This window comes from Leptodactylus fuscus, chromosome 3, assembly GCF_031893055.1.
Source record: "Leptodactylus fuscus isolate aLepFus1 chromosome 3, aLepFus1.hap2, whole genome shotgun sequence".
Classification (NCBI taxonomy): Eukaryota; Metazoa; Chordata; class Amphibia; order Anura; family Leptodactylidae; genus Leptodactylus; species Leptodactylus fuscus.
Genome location: NC_134267.1, coordinates 50,320,439 through 50,347,267, shown reverse-complemented (window position 1 = coordinate 50,347,267; position 26,829 = coordinate 50,320,439). Strand labels below are relative to the sequence as shown.

The window sequence follows — 26,829 nt, the reverse complement described above, 5'->3', positions numbered from 1 at the left end:
TTTGCGGGGTCGGGTGTACTTTTTAGTTCTACCATTTTCGGGAAATGTTATTGCTTTGATCACTTTTTATTCAAATTTTTAACAGAATCAAAACAGTGAAAAAATGGCGGTTTGGCACTTTCGACTATTTTTCCCGCTACGGCGTTTACCGAACAGGAAAAATATTTTTATAGATTTGTAGAGCGGGCGATTTCGGACACGGGGATACCTAACATGTATATGTTTCACAGTTTTTAACTACTTTTATATGTGTTCTAGGGAAAGGGGGGTGATTTGAACTTTTAATTCTTTTTATATTTTTTTAAACTTTAAAAAAAATTTTTTTTTTTGCATTTATTAGACCCCCTAGGGGTGTTGAACCCCAGGGCGTCTGATCAGTAATGCAATGCATTACAATGCTAATGCATTGCAAAAAAGCATCCTTTCTTTTGCAGGCTGCATAGACCAGCCTGCAAAAGAGAGGATTTGCAGACAAGCCTGGGAGCCTGTACAAGGCTCCCGGCTGTCATGGCAACGGGACGTCCGGGGACCGATCGGAGGCATTAGAGCCGGTTGTCTACTGCTTAAAGCAGTAGACACCCGGCGGCTATGGCGGCCGCCTGGCTCCAGGGCTGTCGCCATAGTTACAGACCCGACATGCGCCGTACTATTACGGAGCATGTCGGGAAGGGGTTAAAGTTGCAGGCCGACCTGTTCGTTTGACAGTCAGTAGCCTACTGAAGGCTCCCAGGCCTGTCATAGCGATATTACTATTGCGGATGGTCACATAGTAATGTAGAGAATCCCCCATGGATGGCAATACACTTGTATTGGACTAATAGTGAAAATAAAAGCTTTAAAAAAAAATAAAAATTCTAAATCACCTCCTTTCCCTAGAATACATATTAAAGTAGAAAATTACTGTGAAACACATAAGGAATCCCTGTGTCCGAAAATGCCGGTCTACCAATATTTTTCCTGTACGGTGAATGTCAAAAGTGCCAAACAGACGGGTCTTTTTTCAATTTTGCCTTCGATTTAAATAAAAGGGGATCTAAGCAATAGACATTCCCCAAAATGGTAGAACTAAAAAGTACATCTGGCCCCACAAAAAAATGCTCTATGCTTCTCCATACAGCCGCAGGGTCACCTGTCAATGCGGCCTTGCAGCTGTTGCAAAACTACAACTCCCATTTATGAATTTTTTTTTTACCCTATTCTCCTCCTCTAAAACCTAGGTGCATCTTATAGTCCAGTGCATCTTAGTCTGAAAAATAAGAATAAATCGGCGGAGCACTCTGGGAGAAAGAACTGAAAAGGTGGTAACAGAATATAATGTGCAGGGTTATTACAGGGAGCAGCAGCAATCCTAAGACTATTGTATATGTAACGTAAGCATTCACTGACCTCCTTAATCCCCTCCTGTTCTGGTTTAGTACACTTTTTTTTTCCCCTCACAAGACCATTTAAAAGCTTCTGGAAGGGCCCACACATACAAAAGAATCTATTAAAATGGATGTGCAGTGAGAACAGCCAGAACTGGAACACTTTACTGCAAAGGATGCAAACCCTTTGCACAAGCAAATTTCTGCTGTCAGGAAGTGTCCACTTATTACAGGTATGGATGTACATACTGTAATTCCTGGCGCCGCCCTGAGAGTGGCTGGCTGCCTGATACAGTGCTCCAAGCTGGGAGCAACCTTTATCTTTCCTTTTTCACTCTTTTTCTCTGTATCTTCAAGAATCCTGTAACCAAGCAAACTAGCACTATGAATTAGCAAGTATAAATCGAATGGAAGATCCTGTGGAGTATTTTGTTCCTTTTGTTTCTATTGTTAAGCATGGACAATGACTCAAGACCTGGACATGTGCCTGTTACCATCCCCCCCAGGAGCTAAGGACAGCATGGACACCATGTGGCATGGAGGAGAAACCTACATGTTAGTGCGGACTTCTTTTCAAAGAGATGATTTTTGGAGTCTATTGCTGATGTGTGAAGATGCCTACAGCTGACTGATATTTCTTTCTATTACTGTGGACACGTGGGACTCTGTTACAACCTGGGAACCTACCATCACCCACCTACCCATGTGTTTATGGAAGCTTGGCAAGAGAGCAGCACCCTGTCTACCTGGATGGCTTCAGACCTCTCTGGGCAGTAGAACACAGTGGTATTAAAAAAGGAAGAGGAGGGCTTGTGATGAAGGATATTTGGGGCATTTTTTTGTGGTTAATGGACAATAGCGCTGATGCAAGATACCGAACTACCAGCTGTGAGCAGGAGATCTCACCACCTACCAAAGGAACTGCCACATGTTATCATGATAGCTGCATATGTCCTCCACCTCTGCAAAAAAAAAAAACAACCAAAAAACGTTTTTTTGCCTGTTATATCTACATGCTGTGACCCCCCCCTCCTCATGTCCTCCAACCACGGTCAGGCTGTATTAACATCACTTCACACAGAGAACTAAATGATCCTGCAGTGTGTCTGTGTTTCTTTCTTTTTAGTTGCTATGATTCCTAGGATTTCTCTGCCATGAGCTTGTATGTGTTTTTCTCTCGTTATATACTACTGTACCATCTATGAAACTGTATCACTGAAATTTCCCCATTGTGGGACTATTAAAGGATTATCTTATCTTATGTCAGCCTAACAGGAGCAAGGATAGTGGTTGCACATTTAGGTTTCCTACCTCCTATTTTACATATGGCATGGACACAAGGCAACAATATAAACCAGGGATAACTTCTGCGGGTCATAGCAGATTTGTACCTGGTTAGGAGATGCTGACGAGGTTTTGTATTACATATGTGAGGACAACCACCTCCATTTTAGTTGAGAATACCTCGCACCCACCCAAGCTGGTGGTAAATAAAGTTGGTCCCCAAATATCCCAGCTCTGATCTCCCAAGCCTAAAAAAGGCAAAAGTTTCATGTCGTAGAGGGAACCATCTGAGCGAAGTTGCCTTGTCATGGAACATGGATGCCCACAAATTGAATAAAATGTATACCAAATTTTAAGTGGTCTTTCTCTTGTACTTAAACTGGTCATAATAAAGACATTACATTTGTAGGTTTCCCAAGATACATCAGAGGCTGTGCCCTTGGACACAGCACATCTGTAACTGTACATTTATGTCACACTAAGGAGGGGTGACTACAATCTGCATAGTCTGAAGGCAGTCTGTCACAGGATTGGACATGTGGGAATATAACTACCATGATCAGTCAAGACCAGGGGTCGCTAACCTTTTGTAGAATGTAAGAAACACAGCAGTGCTGAATTACACTATGAATTAAAAGAGAAATAGTCTATTAACCCCTTCCCGCCGATGGCATTTTTTGATTTTCGTTTTTGACTCCCCTCCTTCTAAACCCCATATCTTTTTTATTTCTCCGCTCCCAGAGTCATATGAGATCTTAATTTTTGCGGGACAAATTTTTCTTCATGATGCCACCATTAATTATTCTATATAATGTACTGGGAAGCAGGAAAAAAATTCAGAATAGGGTAGATTTGAAGAAAAAATGCATTTCTGCGACTTTCTTACGGGCTTTGGTTTTACAGCGTTCACTGTGCAGCCAAAATGACATGTCCCCTATATTCTGTGTTTCGGTACGGTTCCAGGGATACCAAATTTATATGGTTTTATTTACATTTTGACCCCTAAAAAAAATTCCAAAACTGTTAAAAAAATTTTTTTTCTAAAAGTCGCCATATTCCGACGGCAGTAACTTTTTTATACATAGGTGTACGGGGATGCATAGGGCGTCTTTTTTTGCGGGGCCGGGTGTACTTTTTAGTTCTACCATTTTCGGGAAATGTTATTGCTTTGATCACTTTTTATTCAAATTTTTATCAGAATTAAAACAGTGAAAAAACGGCGGTTTGGCACTTTTGACTATTTTTCCTGCTACGGCGTTTACCGAACAGGAAAAATATTTTTATAGATTTGTAGAGCGGGCGATTTCGGACGCGGGGATACCTAACATGTATGTTTTTCACAGTTTTTAACTACTTTTATATTTGTTCTAGGGAAAGGGGGGTGATTTGAACTTTTAATACTTTTTATATTTTTTTTAACTTTTTTTTTTATTTTTTTTTTGCATTTATTAGACCCCCTAGGGGTGTTGAACCCCAGGGGGTCTGATCACTAATGCAATGCATTACAATGCTAATGCATTGCAAAAAATCATCATCTCTTTTGCAGGCTGTATACACCAGCCTGCAAAAAAGAGAATTTGCAGACCGGCTGGGAGCCTTTAACAAGGCTCCCGGCTGTCATGGCAACGGGGGGGGGGGGGGGTGGGGGCTTGGGGGGGGGGGGGGGGGGGGTCGGCCCTGCCAAAATGGCGGCGCCCATGCGCCGCCGGAAAAATGGCGCCTCTGGCGCCTTTGACAGCAGCGCCGGAGGGGTTAATGCCTCCGATCGGTCCTCGCGGGCGGTCGCCATAGTTACAGACCCGACACACGCCGTACTATTACGGCGCATGTCGGGAAGGGGTTAAACATGTAACCAAATTCTAGTGTTAGAAGTTGGGGTCTGGAGGAAAAACTAGCAGTTTTAAACAAAAGTATAAGATCCCTGAGGGCTCAAGATACTATTGTGGGCTAAGCGTATCCATCAATAGCTGGAGAGTCGCCTGTAACCGAGCCCTGGCTGCACAATGTTGCAGGTAATATTCTGCTGTCACTGCACCACTGGGAATTGGGAAGCCTTCAGCCACGTGAGGACCACATTAAATAAGACAAAAATGAATTCACAACTGACATTTGTTGCAGAAATTGTTGACAGAAAAAAAAAAAACATTCTACAGATTAGAAAGTTTTTTTGGTTTTTTTTTTTTTTTTTGCAGCATTTGATTTGATTTCTGCAAGCCTCATTCAAATGACCACATCAGAAAAACTTGGCATGGAAACTTAGCTTTGGGGAAGTGTGCCCCTCCCGCCACCCAATTGTCCATAAGTAGATCATATATTTGCCTGGGATAAACTCTGAACCTTCTGGTGAGAAGAAAGGGGAGGAAATATTTAGATTGACAGGGCAGATTTAAGCGCATATAGGGTTAAACAGAATTCTACTCATTGAGTACTCTTATTTTGTTGATCATCTTAAGAGACTGCAGATGTTCTTACACATTTGCAAACTGTCAAATTTGAGGCAACTTCCTTTAAATAGGATGCTCTGCACTATACATTTAATGTATGCAAAACATATTATGGCAATTCTGACTGGAAGCAACACCCTGAAGGCACCATTCCCATTGAATAAACCTAGTTTTTAAATTGTAAGGCCTATTACTATAAAATATACAGATTGCTAGAAGATAGTTTAGAAGACTTCACATATGCTAAAGTCTTGTTAGTCTTCCTGGTTGTAATTTTCTCGTCCCAAAGAAGGGAACTTAAAATGTAACACTTCAGACAACTTTTGATTTTCTGGCAGTATTTGAGTCATTAATACACTTTTTAATATACTTTATCAACACATTTTATCTCCTTTCTATGAAGCCCTGCATCTCTTTATTCTTTACATTGCTTCTGTATTGAGAGCTGTTACTTCTTCTCCTTGAATGTTACTGTGTATGAGAGCATGGTGCGTTGAAACATGTAAGAAAATGAGGGTAGGGGAGGATTGTAAAATGTAAAAACATGCTTTGGTTAGATTAGTAAAAAGAAGATCTAGTACTAGCATATCACTTCCAGAAACGATATTGTACTGGTGCTACAATAAGGCTGCAGTACTAGGAAAATCTCCTCTTCATATGACACCAAAAGAGAGTTCGTATGTTTTTTGTTTTTAAATGTCCAAGATAGAAGTCTGAATTTTCTCTACATTTTACACAGCCCTCTACTCCAAGCAAAGTAATATTCTGTGAACTGAATACAGGACAAAGATGTAGGATTTCTTAGAAAGACACTACAATACAAAATTAATAACAAATACTGCCAGAAAAATCATAAGTTGTCCAAAAGTTTACTTACACTAAGAATGGGAAGCTTGCACACAAAAAAAATCCCTAGTTTGGGGATCATAACCAAACTACCATACCACTATTAAATATACCACATGACTCCCGGATATGTACTATTAACATATTAACCATTAAATGTGGCCTCAATTGGGAAGAATCACTTGACTTGAAACTATGAGAATTTATCTTTAATATAAAAAGACTGTGTAACATCCCTAGGATATTGAGTATTGGGCAACTCTGCATTTGTAAAATGACATACAATTCCTGTACAGACTATTTATACACCATTACTCACATAAATTAAATAATGCATTATGCATATGCAAGCAAATTGAAAACTTTAATTTTCATATCTCTGCTTCGTCTCCTGCTTGTGGTTTTTGCAACGTTACACCAAGAGCTCCAGATTATCAGACATATGAAGGACAGGCACTAGACTAAAGGAATTTCACTGTATATATTCTAGAATTCCATGAAACAAATTCAATTACATCTATGATCTCGAGTGAACGCCGAGTGTAATATTTCTCAGTCTCCCTTAAAGCCACCTTGAGAAACCAGAGAAATAAATGTAAACCAAGTTTATTTTGCTTTTTTAAGTAGTAGTGTTCTTAAAGCACTACAGCATGGTAAACAATGTAAATTAGTACAAGTCATCTCAAAAGCCAGAGTTTTATGAGTTGTTAAAAAGATGCAAGCCTATTCTAACAGGATAAATATTTTTTTTTTTTTAACCATTTCACTTCTCGTTAATGAAGGCTCACAAATGAGCAACACTCCTCATTGAGGAAAACAAAAAGCTGTTGTCGACAAAGCGACAGCACACACACAAAAAACAAAAACATGTGTAAAAATAACTAACTGTATTGTGTTCCCATACTTTCCAGAGTTGCTTTACAACGGGATGATATGCATATGATCTTGCTGCAAAAGTCTATCCAATTTGATGTATTTAGTCTAAGCCGCGTCAACTCAAAATAATCCTGTTCAGAGAACGCAGCAAATGCTCGACTCCTCTACCAAAGACGAGTCTGATGTTATCGACATTTCCATCTACGCTGCAGTGCCCGCTAGAGAAAACTGAATCAAAAAAATATGGATCTTCTAGAGGGGAGAAGAAAAATATTTTTTTTTTTTTTTTTTTTTTGCAGCAATAAACTTGTATTAAATAAATTTAACTGCCCTTAACCCCACAGCCACAAAACAGGGGGGAGTAAATTTTTTATATATAAAAAAAGCCTTAATTCTTTATGTCATGCAAACCTAAAGATGACCAAAGCTTTAAACAATGGAAGGATAATTCACAGAAAATCTGTTATACAAAAAACGCATAATAAGAAAAAGGGCCACTAGGTGACATAATTTACAAATTGGCATCATTTTGGTCAACAAGAATCAAAGTGATGTTTTCCTGAACAAAACCAATGTTCAGCGGGAGGGAAAGTAACGGCAAAACTTGGCTTCTAAAAACTAATCACACATTTCTTCAGGAATCTCATGTGGGTTAAGGATGCCAGGAACTGACATCTGTAGTCTGTGTTTTTCTTCTTGAGCTTGCCTAAGGGCAGTTTCCCTTTCTTCCAGAAATAGGTCTGAAGTGTCTTCTCCAGCGTACTCCTAAAAAACACAAAAACATACAGGTCATAAATGTGGATACATCAGAACAACATACAGTAAAGCACATATAGTGGGGAAAAAGAAAAAAAAATTGCAACATGTGGCCCCAGCCAAAGACTGATTTCACAAGGCTGCTTTTAGGCCAGGTAAAAACAAGCACAAACAAGGCATTTGGGGGCTGATGTCCCATTTAAGGTCTGTCATGTCAAAAGGGCGGTGTCAGGAAGGGGCGTGTGATTCAGAGCTCCAATCAGACACAGCCAGTGTCAGAGCTCAGAATCACACCCCACCCCTTGTCTGCTGATGCCCGACACAGTCCACCTGACTGTACAGAGACTAAACATCATATCAGGCTCAAAACTAACCGAATTGATTACTCTGGAATGGTGGGGGCTAGAGATAAAAATTCCAACGGTCCCAGAATGAGTGAAGCAGCACTTGTTAATTGATGTAAGGAGCTGAAATTATAGGAGCTGGCAAAACGTCTTTTACCGGGGCTGATAAATAGACTACTTTTCCCCAACACAAACACGGCTGTTTGAAAACAACGCTAAAGTCCAAGGGCATCAGCCCCGTGACATATTGTTAAATTCTGAACTTTTCTTACCTTAATCTGTACAAGAAAGTCCCTAAGGTGTTCTTTAAATGCAGGAATATCCTGATTTAAACTGAAGAGGCCAGTCACAAAAAGTTTAACTTGCGCACTGGAGAGAAAATAAAAAAAATTAAGTTCTTGTTCACTTTTACATAGCATTGTGTGTCACAAGCCTTGGATATTGCAAACTTACTCTTGTAGATGAGGAAATGCAGATTTTAGAAGATTGGCCACGTATTCCTGAATAAATAGCTGATTATTAGGTGGATTTGCAGGATTCAATGCTGCATTTATCTTTCCTTCCTCTACCAAGTTGAACATGTATGCCAGAATTGAAGCATGCATTGTTAAACCTATACAGAAGGAGGAGGAAAGAAGAAGAAACAAAAAAAAAAAAAAAGTAGTATTATAACTTTGCATATGAAATCAGTAAAGGAGGTCTTGAAAATGGTAAGGAATTAAAGCTTAGCATTACAGGTTTCATAACATTTCAGTACTACATGCTCACCTGCACTTTCTTGGCAGTAAGCAACTTGTGATCATGCGTTAGGTCTTACTCACATGACCAAGTCTCTGCTGTGAAACTGCTGTGTGTAATCTGCACAGGACAGTATTTTGCAGACAGGCAGGGACTCCTGGCATCATAGATAACCAACGCACACTATTCAGTCCAGTAAATCTGGCGCGCACAAACACTTTCACAGCCGAAACTCAGTTATATGAATAACTCCCGTTGTGCTCTCGGAATCGCAAGACAGAGCTTAAGTAACTCAAGTTAAATTTAAGGTAAAATGAATAGCAATAAAGAGAAAGGACTTACCTGCTGTATGAGAGGTATCTGTCACAACAGAAAAGATGTGCTGTAATATATCACAGAAGTAGGTTTGGTAGAAACTCTGCGCCGCAGCTTCCTCCTGAGCAACATTTTGCAGTAAAGTGTAAAGGATCTGCAGTCCTAAAAATTATAAAATTTAGTTAGCAAATTTTCCATAACCAGCCATTTTCTCAAGATAGATAGAAAGGGGAAGGGGTGTTGAGTTCCACATTCACAAATTACAAAATTTTCAAGAAGCTGACAGATAAGGATGCAGAGTTCTCACTAATCTGATATTGATAGGCAATCAATATTAAAATCCCAATAAAACGAGTGGTTACGTCATAAATGCCTGATAAATCCACATTCACCTCCAAAAATGAAATTCCCAGACTCCGATGCATGACATCCCTCATCCAGTCCCCACTGTCAAACCCAGACTATGAGTGTTGTTTAGGTTACACCTAACAGCTACACAGTGTCATCTAAAGCTCAAACACATGATACTCTGGATTTGACAGTCAGCAGGGAATGTGATGAGGGAGAACCAGGTAATTGAGCATTGGGGGTCATTTCAGAGGTCGGTATGGGTCCCAGTGGTTGGATATGTAACAGACATTTATGACAGCCACAGAATATGCCATAAACTAGTATTAAAATCAGGCAAAAGAAAATACGAGATTAAAAACTGAGAATATGTAAAATTCCACTTTAACAGGATTATGTAAATGTGGGTAGAGCAATTCATAGACCATGGAACGTTTTGTATTCTGTCAGTGCGTAACCAGGAACGCATTTTCTAGAATACTTCGCATTTACATCTCATCCTTTGAAAACTTGTGCAACAGGAGTCAGAAAAAGTAGTTCATGAATTAACCAAAATCATTATTTTACATTTAAGTCTGAGTTCAATTGCTTTTCACCATTAAAACTGTGTAAAGAAAGGCATAATCAAGTCTAAAGAAGCTCATATGTGATTTGGTGGAGAATTGCAATTGAATTTGCAGACGGACTTTGGCATAAATGGAAACATTTGGCAGGGAGAATTTTACTTTTGGCATCAATGAACTAAAGAAAGTGGGTGAAAACCAAAAACCAAACCCGTTACATACCTGTATCTGCAACATTTCGCATCGTGTGTTTAAACGCCCAAATTATGGAGTCCAAAACCAACTTAAACTGTGCTGGCGGAATGGCCAAAAATGCGGGGAAACAATGTGAATTTACAGCTTGTAAGAGCAAGAAAAAGTTTGTCCTGTGGTCCGGATATTCCTCAAAGTCCTGAAGGGAATATAAAATGGGTAATTTAATATTATCTGTACTGGCAATCCTAAATGATTTTGTCATACAGAATCTGTCCCTTACCAGACAGTTTTGTATATTTCACAGTAAGCGGTGCCTGGTACTGCAGCTCCGTACCATTAACCTGAACAGGGCTGGGTTGCAGTTCTAGGCCCAGCCACTGTAAAAGGCTGAATTAGCTAGGCCCGGTAAATAATGAAGAGAACGTTTTCGCCCCCTTCAATAAGCTGATCAGTGTGGGTTCAAGGAATTGACCCATAACAGTCTTACATGGATGGCCTATTCTAAAGCTAAGCCACAAATATCAAAAAATTCTTTGCCATATTTATAGATTTCTTGCCTTAAGGGAGTATTACAAAGTTACGGATATAATGATATATACACATATAAAAAGCTTGTATACCTTGTTTATCATATTTAACGTGCATTCAAAAACCGCATCAAATATTTGAGGTATTTCAGCTGTAATATGGCCTCCGAGTTTGTTTACAATAGTGGCCATTGTGCTAAGTACTTCAGGCTCTCTGGCGGCAGGAACATTTCTCTGATAGTCAATAAGAACGGCATCCAGCAAAGGAGGGACAAAGTTTTCAGCGACCTAAAATAAAATTAAAAAACACGTTATAAAGCTGAGTGACTGGAAGCCATTCTGGTCTACTGAAATCATTCTCATTACACTTATAGGATGCATCTAGCTACAGGAAGGAAAGAATGAGGCAAACTGCATCAAAATCTATCAGTCTGTCACTTTGATCTGCCTGATTCATGCTATAGAACAGTAGTGGTGACAAAATACAAAACTGAGGAAAAAGTTTCAGTATAACTTGTCATTTACTAGGCCCGGTTCACATCTGCGTTTGGGCCATTCCGTTCCCCTCGCCGCATGAAAAATGCAGAGAAGTCCTGCAAGCAGCACTTTTCTCTCCACATTTTTTGTACAGAAACCACACGGACCCCATTATAGTCTATGGGGTCTGCGGGTTTCCTTAGGTAACAGATTTTTTTTTTTTTTAAATGTGGATTAGGTTTCTGTTGGGGAGGGGCCCAAGCAGACCCTTGAAAGGAAACCCACATGCAGATGTGAAACAGGCCTAAATCTGAATCCCTACTCAATCTACACTTAGCTCTCAGACCAACCCTCCTCAGTGACTGGCAGCTGAAAACTGTAGAAGTTGTGCAAAGAAGTAAATATATCAATGACAGGACCACACACTGAAGTTGTAAGAATAAAAAAAAATAAATAAATAAATAAATCAAGATTTAGTTTTTGAAGACACAGCAGCCCTTAACCATGGGCTCTATTCAAAGTGCAGGTCAACTTTCAGACAACTCCTGATTTGTGTCTGACCGCTTTCTGTGAAATTCTACATTTTATTGCTTTCTCTTGCTTCTCTATTGGGAGATGTCCCTGCTTGTTATTTTCTCACAGTGTACGCCAGCCGTGTGTGAAGTGAAGAGAAAACAAGGGTAGGTGAGAGTCACTTCAAATGACTCAGGCATTTAAAAACATAGAAACTTGCTTTTGGTGCCATATGAAAGGAGATTCTTTCATGACAATCAAGGATGGTTCCAGAGAAATCACTGGTTGAAAACAAAGTGTCGGGATTGGCACTGCATATAAATATCCCATATGAGTTGCATAGCTGTGTATTGTGGAAAAACCAAAAAGGGCCTTCGCAGGACAGGGTCAAAAACTGTTAAAGTATATTACAAAATTTATTAACACAAAAACTACCGGGGAATTAAAAAAGTGTTAAAGATTTGTTACGTTTAATTCGGCAAATTGTTTAAAAGAGGAGGCATTACTGAGAGATTGCACAGTTTTCCCTTACAATGCAATATGTAACATGCAAAGTACATTTGGCATCAGTAGATACTGAATACAGTTGTTATGAGAAGAAACAATCCCATCCACTAACCAAACACGGCCTCAGTGCAAGAGGAGGTGAAAAACTGTGTTCAGACCCGACACCACAAGGCAGAAGTAAACATATAAGAACTTACCATTTGGGGGTCATTAGATCTGCTCACCCAGCCAGAAATAAGTTTTAAAGTTTCCTTCTTAACGGTTCTCATACTTCGTATCAGAGGTTGTTTTGTTACCATTTCACCTGCAAACATGGGAAAAAGGGAAAGAAAACAGAAAAGGGGTTTTTATAGGTTATGAACATGCCACCAGCTCAGGAGCTGACCTGGTGCCATCGGGAGAGAAGCAGTTGCACTCCTTAAATGACAAGATCAATAGAGATGGTGGCAATGGTTTCTGTTTGCCATGCCCATCAGCAATCCCACGATGTGCCACCATCACAAGCCTATTAGAAATAATTTGCCCCACACCTCGAACAGCGTATATAGATAGAGAGAACCCTAGCCTCAATCTAGGTTGCATCCCCAACGGGTTAAAATTGATGTTACACTTCTCACTTACCGTTTGCTTGAATAGCTGCAGAAATATTTTCACTTAGGCACTTGTACACATTTAACATATCCAAGTAAATCCTTCCAAGCTGAATAACAAAAGGGTGACCGACTGCTTTACATGCCCTAACGTTGGTTTTTAAGATACTGCCAAGCTGTTTCACGGTCTCCGGATCTTTCAAGATATCAACATTCTGTAAGACAAATGAGAAATTGCATGAAGGAGAGAATTCTAGAAAAATAAAAAAAAAATAAAAAAACACCTTGGAGGGAAAAAAAAAAAAGTGAATAAAGAGGAGGAACATGGAACTCAAAAACCTCCATCTACGTATCAATAAGCCCTTCTGCAGTCACATTACCTAACCCATAAGCGCATGTTTTCTTCAGCATTACTTACCTTAGTGGCTTGCTGAATAATACTATCCCATACTTGGTTTGGAAGCAACATATATTTCTCTATCAAATGTTCTTGCACCGGCTGATCTGTCTGAGCGCCGATCATATATCCAACTGCTTCATAAAATGTGTGAACCTAAAGAATTATAAAACATGTACACTTATTACCTTGTAAATCTACTGACATTCAATATTGCCAAAATAAGACCTTAGAGAATGTTCAAAGTGGGATCACCAGACCTTAGTGGGCGTTCACACTAGCGTCGGTGTCCGATGCTAACGTCCGCGCAAGATTTTGCACCGACATTAGCATCAGACACTAGCTGTCGGACACAGACACTAGTGTGAACCCTGCCTAACATTTGGAGAGCTTGTAAAAGGCGAGGTTAGCAGCAACCCATTTTTTTTTCTCTCAATTCAAAAAGTTTTATTGATTTTTAAAGAATACGAAGAGCAAGAACAAAAACATGCAATGAATATATCACACTACAAACAATGTGAACCGGAAACCACCAGTGGGAAAAACCAAAATGGCGGTGTGCGTTGCCAAGTAAAAATACATTGAGGGACACACACACTCTCCCACCGGGTGGAGTACACGGATCGGAAAAAAAAAAAGCCCAAACATCCTTTAGAAAGTGGTCTTATGTAAAATTGGTCAAATATATAACAAGCAGTCTCTCAACTTGGTGTCTGCAGGAAGGGGTATTTTAAGATTGGTATTCCATAGTGACAATACAAATGGTAAAAAAAAAAAAAAAAGAAAAACCCTTACCTGTTGTGGCTGAAGGTCACATATTATAGTATTAATATTATTTAAAATTTCATCTATGAAAGGCATCACTTCTCCAACTTGCACTTGAACAAAATGTCTACGACATTTCTGAGCTATCTTTATAAAGGTATCACATGCCATGTCCTGCACACCGTCATGGGTTTCTGATGGAGAAAAAAAATAAAAATAGCCAATTAGTTTGTACATTATTCCAAAAAATGCAGTTTTGGCTTTGGATAATGTATAAAGTAAAATCTCCATACCATGCATAAACTCGAACAGTTTGTTTACAACTGTCTTTAGAAATTTCCAGTGGGCTCTTAAAAATCTAGGATACTGGCCAACAATATACATTATATTAGATGCAATTATCGCTTTGTTGTCCTTCCCACGCTTTTGCTCACAGAGGCCAAGTAGATCCTGCAAGAGTAAAGTGAGAAGAGGAAATATAAACCAAATAAATGTTAAAATATATCTTTACAAGTTATCACACAGAACCTGCGACATATCTAGAACAATTTTTATGTTGAAGTTGGTGTAGCGGCTTTCTTCTCAGGAAGCGATCACATTAGACCAATCCCATTAAAGGGATTCTATCATTGGGAAAACTCATTTTTTAACTAGCATACATTTCCAAGCCTTTAGAAAGGCTATTCTAAATTCTATTCTTCCCAGACATACACCTTTTGTTTGTAAATCCTCCCAGACATTTTTGAATGAGCCCACTTTTATTGATGTGCTAATTAGCCAGTTCGGTGAAGTTAGAAGTTCGGTGAGCACTGTCTGCTGTACGAGAGCAGGGAGGCTGATGAGTAGCAGCAGCCACCTCCTCCTGTACACACACCTTGGACAGTGCTCAGACACTTTCGGGTGCACCTTGCTGGCTAATTAGCATATCAATAAAAGCAGGCCAATTCAAAAACAGCTGGGAGGATTTACAAACAAAAGTTGTGTGAAATACCCTGTCTAAAGGCTATGCAAATATATGCCTAGTTAAAAATAAGTTTTCCCAATGATAGAATCCCTTTAAATATCATCTAATTCTCCCCAACCCCTTTAAATCAATGAACTGCCAAATGTACCTTTATGACTGTAACGAGAAACCTCTTCTCATCTTCTTCATGCATGGCTCCACTAATCGAACCAATGGCCCAACACAAGGTATTCAGATTTTTCCATGACCATTCTGATCCATTCACTTGGTTATGCAGCTTCTCAGTCATAATTCTTTCAGTGTCTGCATAATCCAAATGTGTGAGGTATACTAAAAGAGAAAATATGAGGATCAGGAACAAGCAGCATCAGGAAACAAAGGCACGCCAAATAACTACTTAATTATGAAATAAATACTGGCAAGAACCTATTAATCCCCGTTCTATTAGAATAAATTCACACACCATAACAACTAGGCAGGAAACCTGCAATAAAATGTCCATGTAATAGGCACGTTTCAGTCCAGACTTGGCCGTGAATTGAACCCTAAATAGGTGAAATGCAGATTTTTTTAATTTATACCATTTGTATTTTATGTTTGATAACATCCCATTTATTCACATTGCACTGTACTTAAAGGAGATTTCCCCCAAAGCAAATCATTCCCTAGCCTATGGATATGCAATAACTTGCTTTGTGAGGAAAACTCTGTCACACAAAGCAAATTACTGTGGTAAAGACGGCGGCGAAAACTTATCGCTTTTATTTTTTAATGTTTTCACAGAATGTCTGCGACGTTTTCCTTGGCTGACTTTCTGCCTCTATTATACCTATGTGGAAATTCTGGAGTTTTCCATATAGCTTTAAATTGATATGCTGCGATTTACAAAAAAACATACGTTTTACGCTGCAGATATTTTTCTGCAGAGTGCGGACGGGATTAGCCAGATTCTCATCCACTTTGCAAGTAGTGTAAAATGCTGCATTTTCTTTGAGGGGGCCCCAGTCTTAATTGGTGAATTTCATTACAAATTTCTAAAACCAGAATTCACGTCTACTGTTACAAGGTATAACAATTTTATTTTTTATTTTTTTTAAATAAAAAAAATTGCACAAATGCACACCACAAAATCTGCATGCGATAAATGTGTCCTCAGATTTAACCTTTGCATTGCAAAAGGTAAAATCAGATGTGAAAATCCAGAGAGAATTTTCAAACATGCAGCGTGGAAAACATTTTATCCGCTTTGGCGCTGCAGATTTTCCATACATACATTAGTAACTAAACTACAGATCCAAAGTGTCAGAGTTATTTTATTTTTATTTGAGAAGATACAATATAGTTACCTAAGGTTTCCCTCATATTCTTATACAGGTTGATAGAATCTGTATCCTTCATAAATTCTCGAACAACTTCACCCTGATCATTCTCTACAACAAGAACTTCCTCTGGTTTAGCCATTCTGCTAACCATCAACAAACGCACCTAGAGAGAAACATAGAACAACAGTGAGCATTGTAGAAACCGCTATCCTATATAGCCATATAAGAAAACACCAAACCTAGAAATCTCCCAGCCCAGCAGGAATGAAGAGTAGAGCGTTGTGCAATACCTTTGACAAAACTGGCAAATATAGCTGTCTCCTAGGTGGGACATCAAAATGTTGACTGCCAGAGAGGAGCGGCGATGTTGAAGTAGAAAATGGAGACTCTCTGTACAATTCTGCAGCCAGATGGTTCCAATACTCGAGACATATTTTGAAGATTTCAGTCTCTTCTACTTCAGACACTAGCAACATGTAATGGAGAGCCTGCAAGTAGCGAGAAGGGAAAAAAAAAAAAAATAATAATGTAAACCCTACTGTGATGTCTCGTACAATCTAACAAGCCATGGGTAATGCAAACTAACCTCCATTAGAGTTTCCCTTAAGTTGAGCCTCTTTTCTATGAGCTGCCCATGCTCTTTAAGAAACGTACAAAGGAACAAGCTGAGGTTCTGAATGAAGTTCTGCTCATCATCTTTTCCATTGGAATAAGCAAGACGGATATTTGTGTTTAATGGCAACATCTATTATTGAGGGGGGAAACTGTCAATGACATCTTTCAAGATGATATATTTTTCCTTCAAATAAATATCGAGTCATTTAAAGCTCTCACCTGTTTCAGTTGCATCATAGTCAGTGTGAATAGTGTCACAAACTGTTCTTCGTATTGGCTGACACTGACTCCAGCTATTTCTGTTAGACACTTTAAAGATACGTTTCTGAACATTGGAACATTTAGAAACTGGAGAAAACACAAAAAACATCTCCCCATGTTAGTGACCTTTTTCCCCACAAGAAGCTTTCAACAGAATCCTTGATATAGGCAGTCAGCCCAAATACTGTACCTTGTATATCAACGTGCTGATCAGTTTGGTCTCAAATATGTAACCGAGTGGTATCCAGTTAAGAAATCGTAAAAGTGTTTCCAAGGTTGCATGAACAAGTGGAGCATTTTGAGAGTTTTCCTACAGGAAAAATATAAAAATGAAGCCGTCATTTTCTATTAAGTGTCTATTATAGTCAAACATGAATAGCTTTTGTCCCCTAGAATTTATTGTTCGGATCTTGCTTACCCATGATGCAACATTGACTGAAAAACCCTTTATAAGAAAAATATTTAGCCCAGGTGGGAAATCTCCATTTTCACACGAAACAAACGACGCAAAACATTACTATACAAACCGATGAATGTACAGAATGGTACATAAATAAATCTATATACAAGTCTAATATTGTATATTTGAAGCTAGGGCTCCACTGACTTTTCCCAAGACAACTGTCATTTTATGTGTCGCCTGCAGTCCTCCTTCCTCTGGACATCTTAAGAAAGCTGCAGAGGAGTCCTGGCATAAAGCACACAGTATAATGGCTCTAGTAATGACAATATTGTCATATATTATAGGATCATAGCAACTTAAAGAGATTTATTGCCCCCTATTGTATCTATTACAGTTACGGTTTAACATTAGACAGCCCAAGTCACACAATTATCATGAAGATGGGGTTGTGCCATTACAGACATTTATCTCCCCGTCCTGTGGATAGGGGAAAAATGTGACATTGCTAAGGGTCTGACAGCCGAGACCCCCAGAGAACAGGACAGGAGCCCAGAAGTCCGCTTAAAGCTTCTCGTGAAAATAAGCGCCATTGTGCTTGCCTGACCATTCCTCCATTCACTTGAGGCTACTGGGACTGAGTCCTTGTAAGACTTCTTGGTCTATTCAGGAGACTATAAAGGGGAATTCAGCATGTGGCACATGAACACTTACCATAACAAACTGGCAGAGTTGAAAGATTTTGGAAAATTCGTTGCACATACTGTAGAAGAGAAAACAGTGTTTTACATTATTCTGCAATTGATAATTTACTGAGATATGAAAAGGAACAACACACAGTCATAGTGGCTTTTTTCATGCATCCTTTGAATGCAAGCGCACACCCCATAAAATATACCAAAATGAGTGGCAACTAGTCAGCACCCTTCAGCTCAGTGAGAACTGTAACTTACACAGCCTGCAGAAAGGAAAGCTGCTAAAACTTAAGATTTAGGGCATACAATGGCCTTCAGGTACATTTTTTTTTTTTTTTATGCAAAGTTATCCAAGATTAGATAACATACCGTATTTTTCGGACTATAAGACGCACCCAGGTTTTAGAGGAGAAAAATAGGGGAAAAAAAATTTCAGGCAAAAAAAAAAATTGTAAAATATTTAATGTATGGGAGTTGTAGTTTTGGAACAGCTGCAAGGCCACATTGATAGGTGACCCTGCAGCTGTACGGGGATGTATAGGGCGTTTTTTTGTGGGGCCAGGTGTACTTTTTAGATATACCATTTTGGGAAATGTTTATTGCTTAGATCACCTTTTATTTAATTCAGAGGCAAAACAGAGAGAAAAACCCAGCGGTTTAGCACTTTTGATTTTGACGTTCACTGTACATAAAAATATATTAGTACACCGGGCATTTTCAGACACAGGGATAGCTAATGTATATGTTTCACAGTAATGTTATACTTTTATATGTATTCTAGGGAAAGGAGGTGAACTTTTATTATATTTTTTTTTTAAGTGTTTTTTTTTTTTTTTTTTTTTACTATTTTATTATCCCCCGCCTAGGGGGCTTGAACCTGCAATCATTTGATTGCAAGTCCCATAGACGGCAATACAAGTGTATTGCCGTCTATGGGAGATTCTATGCATTACTATCGCGGAGTGTCATAGACCAGCTGCGATAGTAATATATATCTATGACAGGCCTGGGAGCCTTCATTAGGCTCCCAGCTGTCATCGGAACAGGTCGGCTCCTGCGGCCTCGCCGTGCAGGAGCCGGCCTGCATCACTAAAGGTATGGGGCGGTGGGGACCGGCCCCAGGGCTAACTAACTGCTGGGACCTGGGGAGGAGGAGCAGATTTGCAGCATGGCCGCGCTACTGCCACCGCTGGTTTTCTTCAGCAGCAGGAGCGTGGCAATCTGCAGGCCCCGGCAGCTAAGACAGTCCCCGGCATCTGCTGTAATAGACCGGCGGAAGCCGGGGACTGTCTTAGCTGCCGGGGCCTGCAGATTGTCACGCTCCTGCCGCTGCAGAAAACCAGCGGTGGCAGTAGCGCTGCCATGCTGTAAATCCGCTCCTCCCCCCACATTCAGACTATAAGACGCACCCTCATTTTCCTCCGAAATTTTGGGGGGAAAAATTATAGTCCGAAAAATAAGGTAGGTCCTTTCTTTTCAGTTAGTGACATGACCGATGTCACGTGGTCATGCTTGCTAGTGCTGTACATTAGTCATAAGAGGTAAGATACAGAGATGATAATTTTGCACACACGTGCAGATCCCAGAGGAGAGTCCTGCATTAGTCAGACAGTCATGGCATTGCACTGACAATGGTATATTTTGTTACACTTTCTGCTACTTCCATTTTAGCAGTGGCCATAAGACAAAGCACATACTTATGTTAAATAGTTTTGTAATATATTTTATTAATCAGGCTGTAAAGTTTCCATTAGCAATGCTCTAACTAAGCATTGCCAGGAAGAGACTTTCTATACACATGTACTCAAAGCAGCATGTATGCCGGAAGCATTTACCAAAGTGGGATATAACTACTTCCATGTAGTGGTACCTCCGGTTTTATACCCCATCTATGCTGCTAAGATGCAAGTACTAACCTTAGAAGAATTAACCCTTTCCTGATATCCGCCATAATAGTACGGAAGATGTCTGGTATTTAAATATGGCAGCCTCCTAGAGCCGGGCATTTGCTGTATTATACAGCAGAGACCTGGAGCTAATGCCTGTGATCCGTGTCAATTTAATAAAAAAAAAAAAAAAAAAAAAAAAAACAAGTCGGGGGAATATTACTTATTTAATATCTACGGCCACCATCTTGGCAAAGTTTAAAAACAACCACCACCTAAAACCCAATTCTGCAGTACTACCGTATATACTCGAGTATAAGCCGACCCGAATATAAGCCGACCCCCCTAATTTTACCACAAAAAACTGGGAAAACTTATTGACTCGAGTATAAGCCTAGGGGGGAAATGCAGCAGCTACTGGAAAATTTCAAAAATTAAAAAGGTCAGAGTTTTTGGGTGCAGTAGATGCTGGGGAAGGAGAGGGGCTGTTTTGGTTGTCTGTCTGCCCCTTCCCTGAGCTTGAGGACTGGTTTTTTTCTTCCCCCCCACACTTGGAATTCAGTCTGGCTGAATATAGGGTATCTGCAGTGCTTCTATTAACCCCCTCCTGATGGAACAGGAGCACTGCAGATCCCCTATATTCAGTAGACTGGGCACTTTCAGACACAGGGATACCTAATGTGTATGTGTTTTACAGTCATTTTATACTTTTGTATGTATTCTAGGAAAAGGAGTGTTTTAGAACTTATGTTTTTAAAATCTTTTTTTTTTCCCTTTTGCACTATTTTATGGGAGATTCTATACATTAATATTGTGGCTGGTCATAGACCCCCCCCCTCCTAAAAAAAAAAAAAAAAAAATAATAATAATTTTTTTTTTTGCTGACTCGAGTATAAGCCGAGGGGGGCTTTTTCAGCACAAAAACTGGGCTGAAAAATTCGGCTTATACTCGAGTATATACGGTAATTGGTTCCAATGACCTTTCTGTTGTGACAGCCAATAGGTGGACTGTTGTCATGAGTAATAGTGTAAATTTAAAAAGAAGAAAAGTATTTATATAGAACCAGATATAATATCCGCTTCCTACCTGGCTTGAATAGTGCCAGATGTGTGTGTTTCGAAGGATTTGGTCATTGGATTCACACATGATCTTCATGACAACACTGCACCTGACAAATTAGACCAGGAAATGCTGTCAGAATCTCTCAGTAGTGCAGCCTTGGGTTTAGGATTGTGCAACATTAAAGAATGAAAGATAAGAAATGGTTTTCAGCAACTTAATTTTCTTATCACAATTCGGGCTGTTGGCGTCCTTTGCCAGTTTAGGCTAGGTTCACGCACTCTGACCACAGAATGGCCAAGGGGCACCTGCCATGCAGTGGATGGCTACGCCAAAGGAAATGGGAGAGTGTGTGAAATGACAACGGTTAACAGCACTTCTATTATTATTTTACTGCATAACCCTGCACCTATTAAAAATGAAAATATTCTTAGAAGTAGCCATTTCAAAAGAGGAATGATATTCAGCGGCAGTGTGGGGTTTTTTTAGCATCTGTACTTCCCCATTGTATGAAGCCAAACCTGAATACACATGATCAGGTCATGCCCCTATATTCGTAGTGCTTGGATTTTGATAGGTTAAAAGGAAGTTTATTATAGATTTTTATTTTTTTTTAAATTGTTGGTAAAACCACTTTTTGCGTCAAAGTGCAATCCTCCTGCAGAGAAAAACTTTAATGCTTTAATATAAAATGAAATTTAAAACAAAAAAAGCTGGTGCACCCAGGATGGGGGCATAACTCAACACAGTCCCCAAAGATCAACGGATATATGTGGTGATCAAATGTGAAAACGGTGTAGACAGTTACATGCATATGCACTGAACAGCTTGCATATGGAATTTATGGTAAGACCTATGACATGTCCTATGACCTATGACTTGTCAGAAGTTACCAGAAAAGCGCTTTAAGCCTGACTTTCATCTGGTGCTTTTAGTTATAAACTGGACACCAGACAGACCCCATTATAGTAAATGGAGTCCCTCTGGCTCAGTGTCCATTTTGGACATTTTTCCTTTCTTCTGGTCCTCTGAGGGATTAAAATAATGGAACTCAATGCAAATACATGAACACAGCGTACCTGCACATGAAAAAAAAACAAAAAAAAAACACCAAGCACATTTTTTTTTTTTGATGAGTTTGGAAGTGTAAAAGATGCCGTTTGAAGAACTCTGAAAAACATTTACCTGTCTTTTAAGTGTTTGGCCTTCACTTGTGTTATCTGTCCACTGGAAAAGTCAAAAACTTCTTCACTTAAAAGTTTCAGAATGACCATGTTGTTCTGACAGAGGCTCTCGCTGGTCTTACTGGCTCCTACAATATCGCTAATAAACGTGGGCCAATGTTTAGGCCACTCTTGTTTCAGTATCTGAAAGGAGATCGTAGGAATTGTATATCAGATTCATTTTTTTTTTTTTTAAACAAGGAGAAGCTTCCTCTTCACATTAGAAAGTTGAGGTTTTTTTCTTATATTTTACCACCACTCACCTGTACAAGTATCATGTTCAGTTTTCCAATGTACACATTTTCTTTCTGTAATTAAAAAAACAAAAACATTACATCACTTCACATAGTTCTAACTCAAACGTATTGACCTCAGTTTGTATATAAAAGTGGGACACTTGCCTCAACGCAGGTCGCATCTGAAGAGGTCTTTATTATCAATCCAACTACATATTTCTTAATACCTAGAAGAGGGAGATTAAAAGCTAAAGTTTAATGTCAAAGCCAAGACGGACAAATACTTAAGTGACATTGAGAATCTGGTAAAGCAAATCCTTAAAACGGTCTTTACCTTCACATTGATTTCGAGGAAGAATTTTCCATCGTGTTTTGATGACATTTTCCAATATTTGTAGTCCATAGTACTAAAATTATAGAAAAAACCATGTGAGAAAGGGTATAGTTTTACTTTTTAATACAGTCACTCACAAAATGCAGACACTCAGTCTTCTCACTCAAACACCAAAGACACTTTAACTAGAACATAAGTCATCTACAAGCCCATGAGCTTCCATGCATTAAACTTCATAAATTATCGCCCCCTGCTGTTTGATCATCCTCACACCAGGAAGATGCAAAAAGCTCTCTGTAGCCAGATGGACAACTATAAAGCAATATAAAAAGAAAAGAAAAGATCACATATAACAAATGAGTGTTGAGGAAAGGAGAAAAAGTTAGAAAATGTTCTACAGAAGCATGGTAATCTTATTTTACATAAAAAGTTGCCACTGGCGACAGACTTCACTGGTGTGAAACTACAAGCTCAGCAAAGGTATCCCACAGATAAATCACCCAACCTGCCCACAGCATATATAGAAATATACACTAACTTTCAGAGGAGCTTTTATACTCCGTCAAAACAGACTGCAGCACGCAATTTACCTTTCAGGTATTTTTAAATTGAAATGAGTGAACTATATTTAAAAAAAAAAAATTCTATGTATGTGCACATTGACGACTGACCAGAATGGACAATCGCACGGCAAATAATTTTCAGTTACAAGAGCAGAATGTGTGGATTAACTTAACCTGTGTCATTATATTGAAGGGCAGTAACACAAATAGATATACAAGCTTGTTGACCGCGGGGCACAGTACAACCACAAGGTAACACAGGAGAGACTATAAAATGTCAGGCAGGTGCAGGTCCCATCTAAGAACAGGGGTTGTGAGTGGAGACATGGGACCCCCCCCCCCCCCCCATCTATCATACATTTATGGTAAATCCTTTGAATACTATATAAGTATCCCAGAGGGAAATACTCAAAAAGGAGCATGTCTTGAGAGGGGAACTGCTGACAGCGCTATATAGATCCTGTAGACTCCTTATAACTTTAGGCTGGTCTTACACGACAGTAGTGGTTTTTGCGGTCCGCAATTTGCGGATCCGCAACACAAATTTCACTTTAAAAATTAAATTCCGCAGACATCCGCAATGTTCCATGTGTATCAGTATTATGCGGATCCGCAAAAAACAAAACACACCACAAAACACACGTTGACATCCGCAATTGCAGATATACAGTGATGTTCAGTGTATATCCGCAAAAATGCACGCGCCCATAGACTTCTACTGTAAAGAAAAAACAGAACAGCACCGAGCTGTATATGGTGAAGTATTGTTAACTTTAAGGTGTAGTAACAGGGAGTTGTGAGAAATTCACAACTACTGTAAGTGCCTGGAAACCAATTCTAGGGGGTTTCTACCTCTAAGTGATTGAGCGACTGGGTCCTGTTCACCAATGGTGTGAAAAATATGAAAAGGGACTGGGAGGAAGGACCGCGCTTCAACAGATGTCAAAATAACCAGTGAACTTTAATAAACTAGTTATTTTGACATCTGGTGAAGCGCAGTCCTTCCTCTAAGTCCCTTTTCATAGACTTCTATTGGACCTTCCGTGCCGTGCAAGTACGGCCATTACGGACATGCTATACCGCATGTCCGTAATGGCCGTGCTTGCACGGCACGGAAGGTCCAATAGAAGTCTATGAAAAGGGACTGAGAGGAAGGACCACGCTTCACCAGATGTCAAAATAACTAGTTTCGGACCACGGTTGTGGTGTGCCACACCACTGACAAAATCTACGGTCGAGTAAGAGGCCTTATAGAAAACTATGGGACAGTAAATGGTCCGCAATTTTGAGCCCGCAATTGCAGACCATTTGCGGTGCAAAACTACGGTCGTGTAAGACCATATTGCCCTGACACCAGTATTCCTCAGATTCCCTTAAATACTTCTGGTTCAGACAACACGGATAATTTCTTTTTTCAGTGGGGGTACCCCCTTTGCGTAATTTCTAGTGAATTGGTAACCCCAGATCCAGTGTACAATACTTCAGACAACACGGATCTCAGAAGATGGCAACTGGTCAACTGGCTACCATTGGTCACATTTATTTTAACCTCATATTCAATTCAGGAAGAATTAGGAAGCTTTTTTTTGTGGGGTTACGAATCAAAATCCAACAGCTAAAATAACCGCATATGAGCATTCCCTTAAGCCGAGGCCCCATGTTACAGAAATGCAGGGTTTTTTTGGTTGCAGATTTTGCTGTGGTATTTTTTGAGCCAGCCAGGAGTGGATTCAGCAGAAGGGATAGGTATAAGAACTTTCTATATATTTCCCATTCCTTTTGCAAATTTAAGGTATAATGCCCCCTTACATAAATGCAGTAGTACATTCCTAAGGTAGCATTCACCCTGCCATATTGCTTTTTTAATGAGACTATGCCTAAAGCTTATTAGACAAAAGCACAGGCTGGTGACTCACAAAGGATTGTATTCACACTGCCTGGCTGCAGAAGAAAGTGCGCTGGATCATGGAGACCATGTGGCTGCACACGCAAGCTTAGAATCTGCATTGAACATTTAGACCCCTGACATACATGTCTAAATGACCGCATTCCCTTTATAATAACGCTGCAAAAGCCAAAGCAAAATCAGAACTGCTAATGTACTTATAAGCATAAACATAAGAGAAGAAAAGAAAAGGGAAAAATAGCTTAAAGGGGTTGTCCACTTTCAGAGCAATATTGAGGGACAAACGTTATGGTTTGTATAATAAAAAGTTGTACAATTCTCCAATATACTTTCTGTATCAATTCCTCACGGTTTTCTAGATTTCGGCTTGCTGTCATTCATTCTGTTACCTCTAGTGGATAAAAGTCTGACCATGGTCATGTGATTTATGGCCCATGGTCATGTGATGAGCACACAGGTGCCGCTTGCTCGTAGTCACAGCACAATAATCAGCTGTGCATCTGTGTGCTCATCACATGACCATGGTCAGACTTATCTACTAGAAGAAACAAAATCAATGACAAAGCAGAGATTGAAAAAAACTGAGGAATTGATACAAAGTATATTGGAAAATTGTATATCTTTTTATTGCACAAGAAATAACATTTGTCTCTTAATATTGGTCTGAAAGTGGCCAACCCCCTTAAGTCTTATTTTATGATTACAACTCATCTAATCTCTGAATGGATCAATGGTCACACAGGGGCTTAGTCATCTGCCATATATTTTCTTTGCAAATATACACTCACCGGCCACTTTATTAGGTACACCTGTCCAACTGCTCGTTAACACTTAATTTCTAATCAGCCAATCACATGGCGGCAACTCAGTGCATTTCGGCATGTAGACATGGTCAAGACAATCTCCTGCAGTTCAAACCGAGCATCAGTATGGGGAAGAAAGGTGATTTGAGTGCCTTTGAACGTGGCATGGTTGTTGGTGCCAGAAGGGCTGGTCTGAGTATTTCAGAAACTGCTGATCTACTGGGATTTTCACGCACAACCATCTCTAGGGTTTACAGAGAATGGTCCGAAAAAGAAAAAACATCCAGTGAGCGGCAGTTCTGTGGGCGGAAATGCGTTGTTGATGCCAGAGGAGAATGGCCAGACTGGTTCGAGCTGATAGAAAGGCAACAGTGACTCAAATAGCCACCCGTTACAACCAAGGTAGCCAGAAGAGCATCTCTGAACGCACAGTACGTCGAACTTTGAGAAGAGGGGCTACAGCAGCAGAAGACCACACCGGGTGCCACTCCTTTCAGCTAAGAACAGGAAACTGAGGCTACAATTTGCACAAGCTCATCAAAATTGGACAATTGAAGATTGGAAAAACGTTGCCTGGTCTGATGAGTCTCGATTTCTGCTGCGACATTCGGATGGTAGGGTCAGAATTTGGCGTCAACAACATGAAAGCATGGATCCATCCTGCCTTGTATCAACGGTTCAGGCTGGTGGTGGTGGTGTCATGGTGTGGGGA

At 39.7% G+C, this 26,829-nt stretch overlaps 1 protein-coding gene across 1 annotated transcript in view; it reads right to left on the bottom strand.

The window, feature by feature from the left end:
- Window positions 1–6,132: 6,132 nt before the first annotated feature.
- Window positions 6,133–26,829, bottom strand: part of XPO1 (exportin 1) — a 40,604-nt gene continuing 19,907 nt past the window's right edge. Inside the window, exons 4-25 of the mRNA XM_075267574.1 lie at window positions 22,846–22,918; window positions 22,673–22,738; window positions 22,539–22,579; window positions 22,238–22,419; window positions 18,126–18,174; window positions 17,202–17,321; window positions 16,970–17,098; window positions 16,722–16,880; window positions 16,426–16,623; window positions 16,160–16,298; window positions 14,962–15,143; window positions 14,143–14,299; window positions 13,880–14,043; window positions 13,106–13,240; window positions 12,719–12,902; window positions 12,295–12,401; window positions 10,694–10,888; window positions 10,101–10,269; window positions 8,995–9,129; window positions 8,368–8,527; window positions 8,187–8,283; window positions 6,133–7,579 (exon numbers count right to left, since the gene is read on the bottom strand). Coding sequence (XP_075123675.1) covers window positions 7,433–7,579; window positions 8,187–8,283; window positions 8,368–8,527; window positions 8,995–9,129; window positions 10,101–10,269; window positions 10,694–10,888; window positions 12,295–12,401; window positions 12,719–12,902; window positions 13,106–13,240; window positions 13,880–14,043; window positions 14,143–14,299; window positions 14,962–15,143; window positions 16,160–16,298; window positions 16,426–16,623; window positions 16,722–16,880; window positions 16,970–17,098; window positions 17,202–17,321; window positions 18,126–18,174; window positions 22,238–22,419; window positions 22,539–22,579; window positions 22,673–22,738; window positions 22,846–22,918 — 2,988 coding nt within the window. The 3' untranslated portion in view covers window positions 6,133–7,432. The remainder of the gene's footprint in view (window positions 7,580–8,186; window positions 8,284–8,367; window positions 8,528–8,994; window positions 9,130–10,100; window positions 10,270–10,693; window positions 10,889–12,294; window positions 12,402–12,718; window positions 12,903–13,105; window positions 13,241–13,879; window positions 14,044–14,142; window positions 14,300–14,961; window positions 15,144–16,159; window positions 16,299–16,425; window positions 16,624–16,721; window positions 16,881–16,969; window positions 17,099–17,201; window positions 17,322–18,125; window positions 18,175–22,237; window positions 22,420–22,538; window positions 22,580–22,672; window positions 22,739–22,845; window positions 22,919–26,829) is intronic.